This window comes from Nicotiana sylvestris, chromosome 4 (genome assembly GCF_000393655.2).
Source record: "Nicotiana sylvestris chromosome 4, ASM39365v2, whole genome shotgun sequence".
NCBI classification, from domain to species: domain Eukaryota; kingdom Viridiplantae; phylum Streptophyta; class Magnoliopsida; order Solanales; family Solanaceae; genus Nicotiana; species Nicotiana sylvestris.
The window spans coordinates 38,603,616-38,618,312 of NC_091060.1; the positions used below are offsets into that span (position 1 = coordinate 38,603,616).

Sequence of the window (14,697 nt, forward strand, 5' to 3'; positions counted from 1 at the left end):
ACACACAAGGGTTAAATTTGGTACAACGATCCATAATACTAAAGGCATTTTGGATTATGTACACTCTGATATTTGTGGTCCTTCCAAAACACCTTTATTGGGTGGGAAGCACTATTTTGTAACCTTTATTGATATTTTTCCCGAAGAGTGTGACTGTATACAATGAAGAGCAAAGATGAAGTGTTGGGAATTTTTCTCAAATGGAAGACGATGGTGGAGAATCAAACAGGCAGGAGGATCAAGTGTATTCGCACAAACAATAGAGGTGAATACAAAAATGATCATTTCAATAAGGTCTGTGAAAATGATGGCATCGTCCGACACTTCACTGTCAGACATACACCACAACAGAATGGAGGGGCAGAACGTATGAATCAGACCTTACTGGAGAAGGTACGGTGTATGTTGTCCAATGCTGGCTTGGACAAAGAATTTTGGGCTGAGGCAATTACATATGCTTGTCACCTCATTAATTACTTATCATCTGCTGCTATTGATGGCAAGACACCATTTGAAAAATGGTATGGAAAGCCTGCTGTAGATTATGACTCTTTGCACGTATTTAGCTCAACTGCATATTATCATGTGACAGAGTCAAAATTGGATCCAAGGGCAAAGAAGACTATTTTTATGGGGATTACTTCTGGAGTCAAAGGATATCGCTTATGGTGTCCTATGACAAAAAAAGTAATATTCAGCAAGGATGTTACCTTTGATGAATCTGCTATGGTAAATAAGGTAACAGAAGATACCAAACAAAATGAGAGTGCATCTAAGCAGGTGGAGTTTGAGGGAAAATTTATTTTTCCTACAAAAGAAGCAGAGGAGGAAACAAATGAAGATTATCCTCTGGAAGAAGAGCCAGTAGAGAAGGAGATTCCAACTTAGGAACCTCAACAACAACTTGAATCAATAGTGTAGACATGTAATTTTTGACTCCCGCATTAGAATCACCTCTAATAGTCCTAGCATTTTTAGGATATTTATTTGAGTTTATTTCTATAGGATTTTACTTTATTACTAATTTTAATTCTATTTTTAGGGCACAAAAACTAAAAAATACACACACACACACACACACATATATATATGTATATATATATATATATATATATAGTTTCATGTTTTACCTTATTTCTATTTAGTTTAGGTTATTAATATTTTTATAGCCCTATATTTTTGTTTTTACTATGGTTTTCACTCTCATTTTTTAATTTATATAAAACATGATATATTAAAATATATACTTTCATATTATAATATAGCTTATTCTAATTCTTGCATCTTCATGAAGGAACTTTATATTATTTTAGAGGGGAAAAACTAAAGTTTTGGGCTAGTTAATTTTCAGTTTTTTATTTTTCTCCATTGAATTATCCCAAAAGAGCCCAATTTCGGGTAACCCTTGGCCCAACACCTCCACACCCCTGAACCCAATCCGCCGACCTACTTCCTTACCAGACCGACCTGCCCAAAATCCCCTTTTAATCCTAGCCAGTGATTTAATTTAATACAAAGGTCCATGTTAAATCCCTTACCAGATAAAAGCCATATCTTCCAAACCCTAACCCTAAGGAGACTAACCTAAAGCAGCCACATCACACCCTTCTCTTCACCTCTGCCGCGCTACAACACCTCCAAACCCACCGGAAAACCCTTCCACGTAGGCATTGGTCCCCTCATGGTCCCCCCTCATCATTAGTATTAGATTCACGCGTTTTTCTTCCCTTATTTTACTTTGTTTAAACGAAAGTTCAGATCTCTTGGATAGATGTTGGAAAATGGGAGCCGTTGGATTAACTTTTTGATCCAAGACTTCCATTTTCTGATTTTTGTTTGCAAAAAGGATGATTCGGATTTTTGTTTGAGGTCCCCCCACATGATTTCTTGCTGAAGAAGGAAGAAGATTTGAGAGTGAACTATATATTTGAGGATCTGGACAGAAAAAAAATTCTGGAGAGAGATTGAAGGAAAAACTAGGGTTTAATTTTGAGCTTCAGGGATCTTCTTCTTCTTCTTTTTTTCTTTGGTTTTTCTTCTGTTTCTTGGTTTCACTTTCAAAAAAAAATTTTAAAAAAAAGTTTGAAAAAAATCGAAACATTTTTGTTCTCTACTTCTGCCTCTGGATTTTCATTTCAATACTATGGAGTTTGATGGAGTCAAGTTGGATTTGAGTTGATCGCTGTTTGTCAATTGCAACCTCCGAGGTTTTGCTCGAAGTTTCGGTGCGGTTCTGTCGTGTGTTTCCTTTGGAGTCGAAATTTTGTATCCGACGATTATTTTATCAATATTAAGGAGGATTCGACTTTAGCATGTCTATTTTCTTTCCTCATCTTAATCTGAATTGTTATGAAACATGGCTTCAAGAGAACCTTTAAGAATGGATTAAGTGAATAGTGATAGCTAGTGACCGTTGATTTGCTGTTTCATGTGAGTGTGGCTACTTGTTTCTACTTGGTTTCTTCTGGGGATTTGCTTAAATCTGATTTAATACATGGACCACTTTTTAACAGTATGTCCGGCGTATTTTACATCTTTGGTAGATAGATAGATGTTTAAGGAGGTTGTTGTCTCTTTCTAGGATATTAGGTAAAAAGAATGAATGAATTTATGTGCTGGTTTGGAAGTGTCTTTATCATCATTGAAATCCATAGACTCTGTTGCTAAACTACTCTTGAAAAGTTATCTCACTTCATGCCTAAGTTGAGTCAACATTTATTTCTTTGAAGCCAATAGTGAGAACAATATTTTGTCACATGAACGTACCTAGACCATGAAGATCTGTTTTGAATTTTGCTTATTCACTTGTCTTCTATGTGAAGTTCTTGTAGATGTTGCCTTAATGCAAAGTTTTCTGTTATCTTGAGACAAATGTGGTGCTTGCTGTCATAGAATACAAACTGTGTTATACGCTTTAATTCTATGTGGTGTTACTGAATGCAAATATTTATTCTATGCACGTACAAACTGAAATGCTTAATTTATGTGGTGCCATCGAATATAAACTGTGTTGCTGTCATAGAATGAAAATCTGGTAAATGCTTAATTTATGTGGTGTTATCAAGGGTAATTATATGTGATAGTTGTCACTTAATTGATCCTATGAAAAACTACTATCTATGTTATATAATTCTGAAGTTACATTTCCGATTTGAAAATTGAAATGCAAATATTTGGTTAGAAGTTCTGCTTTGTGCCTCACCTTTCTATTATTGGTTGTTCATAAATAATTAATGTGTTACTGTCTAAATGTCTCTTTGAATCTCGATAGGTTGTGGGAATGGGGGAAAAGCCAAACACAATTAAAACTGTTATACGCTTTAATTTTTATTTTTAATTTTATTTCTATCTTAGTTATATTATTGCATTGATCACTAGGAGCATGCTTAAGCCGACCACGCTTAGGTAGGCAAGCCTTATGATTTTTGTTAGTTAGAGGTGAGATGTCGTCCCCTTAGTTAAATTTATCCGGAGAATGCCCCGAGGGATTTGTATATATTTATTTTCAGGGGTATGCCCCGAAGTGAAGAAACTTGTAGTATTTTTATTTTTATTTTTCCTTTACTTAGGTGGTGGACGACCTCGAGCCTCTTGTGTGTTTATTTTCCTTTTTCTGTGTTTTCTACCTCAATTGAATACTTTAAAAGCCAACTAGATCGAGTACGCAACCGTGACTTTCAGGGGACTTGGGGAGTGCCTAACACCTTCTTCCCGAGTCAAATGAACCCCCTTACTCGAATCTCTGGTGCAGACTTAGTTTTGGAGTCCTAAGTGCTTTAAAAGGAAAAATTATTTTTTTTAAAAAAACGGTGACCTGGCACACCGAAACAAATGTTAGGTGGCGACTCTGAGTTATTTTCCTTTTGAATACAAATTTTGTCACTTTTTAATTAAAAACCCTTTTCAAGCTTTACTAAATCTTTTTATTTATAATAAGAGGGTTAGTGAAGGTTCTGTTAAAAATGGGGTGTGACATTCTCTGGCGACTCTGCTGCGGACTTGCGGGTTCATGCTAGTACTTGGTTTTGTTGGCTTTTAGAATATTTGGTTGAGGTTTTTATGTTTTTTCATTAGCTTTTCTTAATTTTTATTATGTTTTTATATTTTGTTATTTGCTAGTTGTTTATGTGTTTACAATTTTTGCTTTATGTGTTTACTGCTTTATAACTGTCATCATATGCATTACCCGATCAATTCTTTCTGCAACAAGTCTTGGAGTACGTGTCGCGTACACGAACTCTTCGTTGAGTCACCCTTATTTTAGGAGGGGGGCCGTCAGACGTATGGAGTTGGTGGAAAGCTTGAGCAGCCACCATCGACCATACGCTTCCCCGAATTGCCTCGTTAGTGAACCCCAAACTTAGGTCAACCTTTTGGTCATGTTTATTTGCATCATGTCATATAGACCTAGTAGGGCTCGGCCCAGGTACCGTGTCCCTTTGTAGGAAGCCTGTCCAAATTTTGTCAAAATGGGCCCGTGGCCAAAATGACATTTAATCATCCAATGTGATACATGTTGCATCTTTGAGGGTAAAAAGGTCATTTGACGGACTGATGCTTGGGAAAGAATGGTGAAAAATGAAGCAAGTAGGGCTCACTCACATTTTTCTTTCATAGTGTTTCAAAAATCAAAAAATGAAAAAAAAAATCCAAAAAAAAAAGATTTTACACTTTTCCATTATTTTTCAAAAATTCAAAAAAAAGAGAAAAAAAAATCCAAAAAGATTTTATACTTTTCCATTATTTTCCAAAGATTCAACAAAAAAAAAGAAGAAAAAGAAAATCCAAAAATATTTTACATTTTTCATCATTTTCCAAAAATTCAAAAAAAAGGAGAAAAAGAAAATCCAAAAGATTTTACATTTTCTATCGTTTCTTAAAAAGACACAAATATAGTTTTTGCAAATTGGATGTATTTTTTCTAAAATTCTATCCCTTATCTAATCTTACCGAACTACGCGAACCTGATTCTCGTCTTCCGGGGCGGGATACGTAGGTAACTCACATAGGGTCCAGTCTTCCTAGTAGGTCCTAGGTTCTTGGCTTCCGGGGTCGTAACCAAATCTTGCATGTATAGCCATATTTGGCCACATCGGCCGTTTTTGCAAAAGTAGGAGTATTTTCTCAAAGTAGTTTGTTATCTCCTGTCTTAGAGCCCTGGGTCTACAATAAAGTGTCCTCTCAATTCTAAGGTTCATTCTTGTCAAATTTGCATGTCTAGCCACTTTTGGCCACATCGACCATTCTTGCAAAATAGGGTTATTTTCGCAAAAGTGGTTCAATTACCCATGTCTTAGGTTCTTGGTTTTACAACTCAATGTCATATCACTTTAATGTCCATCCATGTCGTGTTTGCGTCCCTAGCCACATTTGGCAATATCAGCCATTTTTGCAAAAAAGGGTCAATTTCCGCAAAGTAATTTTTAAGGCCATGATCGTTGGGATGTTGGAGTCATGTAAGCTTTAAATGGAGTATTTTTCATGCATTAGAGGTCAACTTTGTCAAGTTTGCACTAATAGTCACTTTTAGCCACTTAGGCCAATCTGCAAAATATAGCCAAATTGTGTCTTGCATTTGTCCACTAGGAAATGTTGTTGTGTCACGTAGTGTCCCGAGTCGCTAACCATGTTCTCTTCATTCAGGTATGGACCCGCTGATTCGATCCAAAGTGTTGATGGTAGTAAAGATTCCTAGAAAATTGATCTAAGTGGTGGAAAATGTTTTCATTGTTAGAGTAGCATGAGTTAATGCAGAAATTGGGCACCCTAACCTCCCTTCTTGATATCACACCTCGCCCAGACTTAGTGGAGGCGATGCTGACTTATTGGGATCCGCAAAATTTAATTTTCAGTTTTGGAGAGTGTGAGATGACTCCTACCTTGGCGGAAATGTCTGGTCTCACTCGTTTAAGCTATATAGGCAATGACATGATACTTCTCCGAGACCACTCTAGGACAAGATTCTTCAGCGACCTGGGCCTGAAAGATAATAAGCATTTAAAATGTCTCGAGCAGTCCTGGATATCCTTGGATTATTTGTTTGCTAGATTTGGACCACAGGATAGTTTTGACGTCTTTTGGTGTGAGTTATGCACAACCAAGGCAAAGTGGCAAAGACGTCGCCTCGAAGATTTCAGCCTTGCTTTGTTGGGATTATTGGTTTTTCCATTAGATGAGAGGCACATTAGCACCCCTATGCAGTTAGTGGTAATGGCACTATTTCATGAGAAGCAACGCAAAAATGTTACCATTGTGCCGATGATCTTAGCAGAGTTGTACTGAGCCCTGAGTGAGGTTAGGGGAGGTGTTAGATATTTTGAGAGAAGTAACCTTTTACTACAACTGTGGAGATGGAGCATTTGCACACCGCTTCCTTACTTTGTCCCATCGACCGTGCCTTGAGGGATCGGGTGGTATGCATCGAGCGTAGAATGAAATCTCCTAAGTCTACATACCCAGTAGGCGTCACGGCTTGGATTGAGTTCCTTGGTTTGATGACAAATGGGAATGTTTTGTGGGCTTACCTTTGGCTACCTTTGGATGATATCTTGGTAGGGTGCCTCATGCAGCCTTTCCTGATGCTATAGGACTCAAGTGTGTCAGGCCGTACACTTCTGTTAGGGTAATGCGGCAATTGGGTAGAAGACAAGAGGAGCCTCCAACTTTGAATCTTCGGAGGCACATCATGAATTTTAGCAAAACGGCGGCTGATGAAATCAAGTACGTGCAATACTGGAACAATGCAAAGAAGATGAAGAAATATACATTAGTAAAGGATGTTGGCAGGCCCGAGTGTACTCAGGAGTACTTGATTTGGTTACAGTCCGTCCCACCAGCGGTCAACACCCCATTTCCAGCACAACTTAGGGGTCGGGCAATTCAGATAGATGATTTTGAGGAGGCATCGGACCAAGATCCCTGGGATAAGCTTGAGTTGATAAAGTCTCAGTTAGCGAGATTGGCAGCAAACGTGGAACATCATGGCCAGTATTTGTTTAGGGTCGGCCTTCAGGATGCGGGGACACACGCTAGGGCCTTTATTCCCAACATCGGTATTTCTTTATGATGCATGTTACAGAGTTTGAGCATGACGGACAGCCCAGGATCATCCCAACCAGGACCGTCGCATTCAGGAGCAGCTTGATGAGTCATTCTATTTAGGTGTTTTGAGATTGTCTTATGTTGTCTTTTACTTTCGTCTCTTGTCTAGAAGTACTGAGTCCTTTAGGTAGTGTCAGAGTCTGTCGTAGTGTAGTTGAGTCTGTCATGTCTTTCATTATCGTACTTCCCATTGTATTTTAATATCGAAAAGTTTTTAAATGAAAAATCCCAAAAAGATTTTGTTTTTAGTTTATTTTCCATCACTTTTTCCAGAACTACGCTTGGTCTGATTCATGAGAGACATGATACGTAGGCAACTTACATCGGGTTCGATCAAATCATTTTTGGTTCAAAAGAAAAAGAAAGAGAGAAGAAAGAAAAGAGAAAAGAGTGATAAGAGGTGTTGGAAAAGAAAGAGAAGGAAGGATCGAAATGAGCAAATCGGGATGATGCCCTATGACCCTGCGACCCTTAAAGCCATTTTAGAACCGTTAATTGTTGCTAGGTGCATTGCACGTAATGTGATATTATTATTTGATAAATGACCTAACGCTAACATGGTGGTTTTGTATTGTTGTCCTCTGTTATCTTTATTTAATAACAGGAAGGTGGTTAGTTTGTTGGCATCCTAGCAAGTCATCCATACAACACCCGATCAAAGCGTCAAACGGTCATGACTAGCAAGGAAACAGACAATCGAGTTGTAGACCCACCAAGGGAGATTGTTGAGTCGGAATCGGAATTGCAAGTGGAGGTTCAGAGGTTGAAATACCAAATGGCGGAAATGTATCAGGCCTGGATTAAGGGACACCCTCCACCCTCGTTCCCTACCAACTACACCGAAAACCCTGCTTCCATTCCACCACTCTCTCAATCCCAGATGCCCAATACCATTGATCTTTCCCTACAGCACGCACCTGGCTTTTCCCCTTACCACCACTACCCCGGCACTTCAGCCCAAACTGTTCATGCTCCTCCAGCCAAAATAACCTCGTACCCTGCTCCGACATCTGCTCCTATTTTTGTACCCCCTCTAAAAGCTGCCCTTCACCGATCCTCTAGTGAGCCCACCTTCTCCGCTATAGATGCCCACTACTATGCACCAGAGCCCACCTTCAATGTCCCAGATCCTTACTCTTACACACCCCAATTTAAGACTCATGTTGAAACTGACAAACCACCCAAGAATGCAGTGCAAGAAGAGATGTTTAGGAAGGTACAGAGTCTGGAGCAATCATTGAGAAATATGCAAGGGTTGGGAAACCAAGTGAGTATGGCCTATAAGGATTTGTATTTGTTCCCCGATGTCCAACTGCCTGCCGGGTTCAAGATGCCCAAGTTTGACTTATATGACGGACATGGGGATCCTGTAGCTCATCTGAGGGGTTTTGCAGTAAAATGAGAGGCGCCGAGGTGAAAAGACGAATTACTAATGGCATACTTCATCCAAAGTCTGAGTGGGGCTGCTTTAGAATGGTACACCCGCCAGGACGCCAGTAGGTGGTACACCTGGGACGATATGGATCAGGCCTTTGCCCATCACTTTCAGTACAATATAGACATTGTTCCAGACCGCCTATATCTGACCAAGGTGGAAAAGAAACCCAGTGAAAGCTTTAGAGAATATGGGTTCCGATGGAGGGAGCAAGCTGCACGAGTCAATCCTCCGATGGAAGAAGACGAGATGGTTAAATACTTTCATCAAGCCCTGGAGCCCACTTACTATGGCCACTTGATCTTAGCCATTGGTAAGTCTTTCAATGATGTAGTAAAGATGGGAGAAATTGTGGAAGAGTGGCTCAAGTCGAGTAAGATCATGAGCTATTCTGCTATAAAAGCAACCACCCAGGCAATCCAGAGTGGTACCGGAAGTTTGCTAGGCAAGAAGAAGAAGGAAGATGTCGCTGTGGTTGTCTCCGGATCATGGAATGGCCAAATAGGTTCACCTTATCAGTACACCCATCCTCGACCCCGACCTCAGACCTACGCCCAAGCTCCATATAATCCACCTCAACATTACTTTTCCTCGCAAAACCCCCAATACTCAGCCAGGCCATCTCAACTCCTTGTTTACCATGCACAGTCATATGCTCAACCCCCTCCTTACCCGCAATGGCGTGCTCCAACTCCGTAGAATATCTACTCAGCTCCACAAAATACCTATCCACCCCCACAACCCTATCAAAACCCCACTGGTTAAAATTTTCGATCAAGGCCAGAGTATAGGAGAGAGAGGCAACAATGGAAACAAACTTTTACCCCGCTTGGAGAATCCTATGCTAGTCTGTTTCAAAGGTTAAGGCAGTTGGACGTCTTGAGGCTGATTGAGTCAAAGATACCAAATCCCCTTCCAAATAACCTCGATTATTCCCTAAGATGCGCCTATTGTTCTGATGCTCCAGGTCATGACATAGATAAGTGTTGGCATTTTAAATGAGCAATCCAGGAGCTCGTTGATACAAAACAAATTGTAATCCAAAGCCCAGACGCGCCAAACATCAACCAAAACCCTTTGCCAGCCCATGAAGAGACACATATGATTGAAATAGTTCACAAGGATGGGGAGCCCAAGAAGTCTTCTAAGTCCGTCATGATGATTCGGGCCAGTGAAAGCAATTTGGTTAAAGCTCAAGACTCTACCAAAGCAACACCCTTGACAGTTGAAGGGGTGACAGAAAAGCCGAGCTCACTCAATTCGAATCCAACAGTGCTGGTCGTGAAAGGGATGTCGAAAGATATTGGGGCAAGTCCGGAAAGTTCAAAAGTGGTAGTACCAGGGATTCCAAGTAAGCCTGTCATAGTTGTGAAGGGGGATCCTATTACCCCTATCATCATTAAACCAGTAACGTAGCTGCTAGTGGTGGATGCCAAGGCTATTCCATGGAATTATAAACTAGTGATAGTGATATACAAAGGAGAAGAAATAGAGGAAGAAGTTAATGAAGCAAGAGGATTGACTCGTTCTGGGAGATGTTTCACCCCAGAAGAATTAAGGAAAGCCAAGCCATTCAAGGATAGCCAAATGCCAGTAAAGAAATCGGTCACCGAAGAAGAGGATGAGGAGCTCCTGAAAAAGATGAAAGTGCAGGATTATTCCATTGTAGAGCAGTTAAGGAAAACACCAGCTCAGATTTCTCTTTTGTCTTTGTTGATACATTCAGATGAACATCGCAGGGTCTTGATGAAGATTTTGAATGAGGAACATGTTCCTGATACGATCACAGTGAACCACTTGGAAAAGATAGCTGGCAAGATCTTCGAAGAAAATAGGATCACTTTCTCAAACGATGAACTTCCTATGGAGGGTACAGAACACAACCGAGCTCTTTATCTCACGGTGAAGTGCGAAGATTCTGTTGTCTCAAGGGTTTTGGTTGACAATGGCTCTAGTGCAAATATCTGCCCCCTGTCTACTCTGCAAAAATTGAAGATTGGCACCAAAAGAATCCACTTGAACAGTATGTGTGTTCGAGGCTTTGATGGGGGAGGTAAAGATTCTGTCGGAGATATAATGCTCGAATTGTCGATAGGGCTAGTTGAATTCACCATGGAACTCCAAGTATTAGATGTGGCTGTCTCCTACAATTTACTGTTGGGCAGGCCTTGGATACATGCTACTAAGGTGTCCCGTCTTCTCTCCACCAAATGGTGAAGTTTGAGTGGGACAGACAGGAAATAGTTGTGCACGGTGATGAGGACCTGTCAGCTTATAATGACACAATTGTTCCGTTTATCGAAGCTGAAGATGATAAGGGACCATGGGTCTATCAAACTTTTGAAACAGTGTCGTTGAGAAGATCAATGAAGGAGAATGCATTCCAGGCCCTAAGCTATCCTCCGCGTCTGTCATGGTTGCGAATGAAATGTTGAAGAATGGTTTTGTGCCAGGCAAGGGTCTGGGCTCATCTTTGCAGGGTATTGTGCATCCAGTGCGCCCCAGTGGGAATCTTGGTACATTTGGTTTGGGATTCATGCCCACAGAGAAGGACGTGAAAAGGGTTAAAAATCTGAAATAGAAGGTATGGTCACTCCCCAAGCCTGTCCCACACATCTCTAAATCTTTTGTCAAGCCAGGGGCTGAAAAACCTCCAACCTCCTTAATCCCAAAACCTGTGGTCGATGTTGATGAAGAGCTGATCAAGAGGTTTCAAAGACTGTTCGATGAGGTCAATATGGTAGAAGTTGGTGAAGGTTCTAGTAAAGCAGATGTGCAGCTTGTTGGCCCAAACGTGAAGCTTAGCAATTGGGAAGCTACTCCTCTCCCCACCAAGAAGGAGTTTTGGTAGTTTGCTTTGTTTTCCTTTATGTTATCTGGGTTATTCCAGGGTTGTAATCCAGATTTTTAGTTTTTGCTTGTTTTGATGTTCAAAACCTTCTACCCTTTTATTTTCAATGAAATGCAATTTTCCGTTTTCCGTTATTCTTAATAGTGTTTTATTTTGTTTTTTTTTTCTTTTGTATAGTTCTTTTAATGCTGGTTGTAGTGACATGACATGCATGAAGAATTTTCAGCTGAGTCTTAAAAGCCAATCTAATTCTGAAATAACAATCCAAGAAGTAGAATATGATGATGAAATAGAATATGATGAAGAAGCAACATTTGAGGAAATCAGTAAAGAGCTAAAACAATTTGAAGAAAAACCAAAGCCTAATTTGAGTGAAACTGAAGCAATCAATTTTGGGGACTAGGATAATGTTAGGGTAACCAAGATAAGTGTGCATTTAGAGCCACAAGTTAAGGAGGAAATAATCAAGACATTGTTTGAGTACAAAGATGTCTTTGCATGGTCATATGATGATATGCCGGGCCTGAACACTGATCTGGTAGTTCATAAATTTCCAACTGATCCAGCATTCCCTCCTATCAAGCAAACGTTGCGAAAGTTCAAGACTGATATGAGTGTGAAGATTAAAGAAGAAATCACAAAGCAGCTTACTGCAAAGGTCATTCGGGTCACTCGATATCCCACTTGATTAGCTAATGTTGTTCCAGTGCCAAAGAAAGATGGTAAGACCAGGGTATGTGTTGATTATCGTGATCTTAACAAAGCAAGCCCGAAGGATGATTTTCCATTGTCGAACATTCACATTCTGATCGATAATTGTGCCAAGCATGAGATTGGGTCTTTTGTAGATTGTTACGTGGGATATCACCAGATCTTGATGGATGAGGAAGATGCAGAAAAGACAGCGTTTATCATGCCATGGGGGACATATTGCTACCGGGTAATGCCATTTGGTTTGGAGAATGCTGGGGCAACGTACATGAGGGCGATGACCACCATATTTCATGACATGATACACAGGGAGATTGAGGTTTATGTAGATGATGTGATCATAAAGTCAAAGAAGCAGTCTGACCAGGTCAAGGATTTGAGGAAATCTTTCCAAAGGCTCAGTAGGTATAACCTCAAGCTCAATCTAGCGAAATGTGCATTTGGTGTCATGTTTGGGAAACTGCTGGGATTCATGGTTAGTAGACGCGACATTGAGTTAGATCCGTCGAAGATCAAATCCATCCAAGAGTTACCGCCGCCAAAGAACAAAACAGAGGTGATGAGTTTGCTTGGAAGGTTAAATTACATTAGCAGGTTCATTGCTCAGCTCACGACAACCTATGAACCAATCTGTAAGCTGTTGAAGAAGAATGCTGCAGTCAAGGGGACGGACGAGTGTCAATAAGCATTTGATAAGATTAAGAGGCACATGTCGAATCAACCTGTGCTGGTCCTACTAGAGCCTAGAAGACCTTTAATTCTCTAGACAGTCTTGGATAATTCTTTTGGCTGTGTATTGGGTCAACACGACATCACGGGAAAGAAGGATCAAGCAATCTATTATCTCAATAAGAAGTTCACTCCCTATGAGGTTAAGTACACTTTGCTTGAGAGGACATGTTGCGCCCTGACTTGGGTGGCACAAAAGTTGAAGCATTATCTGTCGTCCTACACTACTTACCTCATTTCTCGCATGGATCCTCTAAAGTATATATTTTAGAAGCCTATGCCTACGGGAAGACTGGCAAAGTGGCAGATTTTACTTACAGAGTTTGACATCATCTATGTGACTAGGACTGCGATGAAAGCCCAATCCTTGGCCGAGAATCCGGTGGATGATGAATATGAGCCAATGAAGACTTATTTTCCTGATGAAGAGCTCATGTGTGTTGACAAGGTTGACCATGATGAAAAGCCAGGTTGGAAACTCTTCTTTGATGGAGTTGCTAACATGAAAGGGGTCAGAATAAGGGCTGTACTTATCTCTGAAATAGGGCAACACTACCCTGTAATAGCCCAACTTCGATTTTATTGCACCAACAACATGGCTGAGTACGAAGAATGCATTCTAGGTTTGAGGTTAGCTATAGACATGGGATTCCAGGAAATACTTGTCCTGAGAGATTCAGATTTGTTGGTTCACCAAATTCAAGGAGAATGGGAGACTCGAGATTTGAAGCTCATACCGTACTGACAGTGCCTGCATGATCTTTGTCAATGATTCAGGTCGGTTGAATTTATACATATTCCTAGGATTCATAATGAGATTGTTGATGCCTTGGCTACTCTGGCGTCAATGTTACATCATCCGGACAAGGCTTATGTCGATTTACCGTGCATATCCAAATTCATGATCAACATGCTTATTGTAATGTGGTGGAAGAGGAAATCGATGGCGAACCTTGGTTACACGATATCAAGGAATACATCAGGTCGGAGGTATATCCAGTACATGCTACAAGTGATCAAAAAAGAACCATTCGACGTCTGGCTAGTGGAGTTTTCTTAAGTGGAGGAATCTTGTACAAGAGGACTCCAAATTTAGGACTGCTAAGGTGCATAGATGCTAAAGAGGCTTCAACTATCATGGCCGAAGTATATTCTGGAGTTTGCGGGCCGCATATGAATGGGTATGTCTTGTCAAAGAAGATACTTCGAGCAGGTTATTATTGGCTCACCATGGAACGGGATTGTATCAGTTTTGTTCGCAAGTGTCATCAATGCCAGGTACACGGTGATTTGATTCATTCTCCCCCATCTGATTTACACACAATGTCTGCACCTTGGCCCTTTGTTGTTTGGGGCATGAATGTTATTGGAACAATTGAGCCGGCAGCGTCAAACGGGCATAGGTTTATTCTGGTGGCCATTGATTACTTTACCAAGTAGGTCGAAGCTGTAACTTTCAAGTCCATGACCAAGAAGGCAGTGGTGGATTTTGTTCATTCAAATATCATTTGTCTGTTTGGAATTACCAAGGTGATCATCACAGAAAATGCTGCTAATCTCAACAGTCATTTGATGAAAGAGGTATGCCAACAGTTCAAGATCATGCATCGGAACTCCACTCCGTATTGCCCCAAGGTAAATTGAGTTGTTGAGGCTGCTAACAAGAACATAAAGAAGATACTTCATAAGATGGTGCAAGGTTCTAGGCAATGGCATGAAAAGTTGCCTTTTGCCTTACTGGGTTATCGCACTACTGTTCACACTTCAGTAGGTGCAACTCCTTATTTACTAGTATATGGAACTGAGGCAGTTACACCTGTAGAAGTTGAGATTCCATCCCTTTGGATCGTTGCAGAAGCTGAAATTGATG

The 14,697-nt window shown here is 40.4% G+C and overlaps 1 protein-coding gene across 1 annotated transcript; it reads left to right on the forward strand.

Moving 5' to 3' along the window:
- Window positions 1-8,533: 8,533 nt before the first annotated feature.
- On the forward strand, window positions 8,534-12,075 carry LOC138889444 (uncharacterized). Its single transcript, XM_070172753.1, has 8 exons — window positions 8,534-9,010; window positions 9,548-9,887; window positions 10,017-10,209; window positions 10,276-10,749; window positions 10,886-11,052; window positions 11,176-11,383; window positions 11,565-11,658; window positions 11,791-12,075. Exons 1-8 carry the CDS (start codon window positions 8,534-8,536, stop codon window positions 12,073-12,075), a joined length of 2,238 nt encoding a protein of 745 aa, XP_070028854.1.
- The last annotated feature ends 2,622 nt before the right edge of the window (window positions 12,076-14,697 follow it).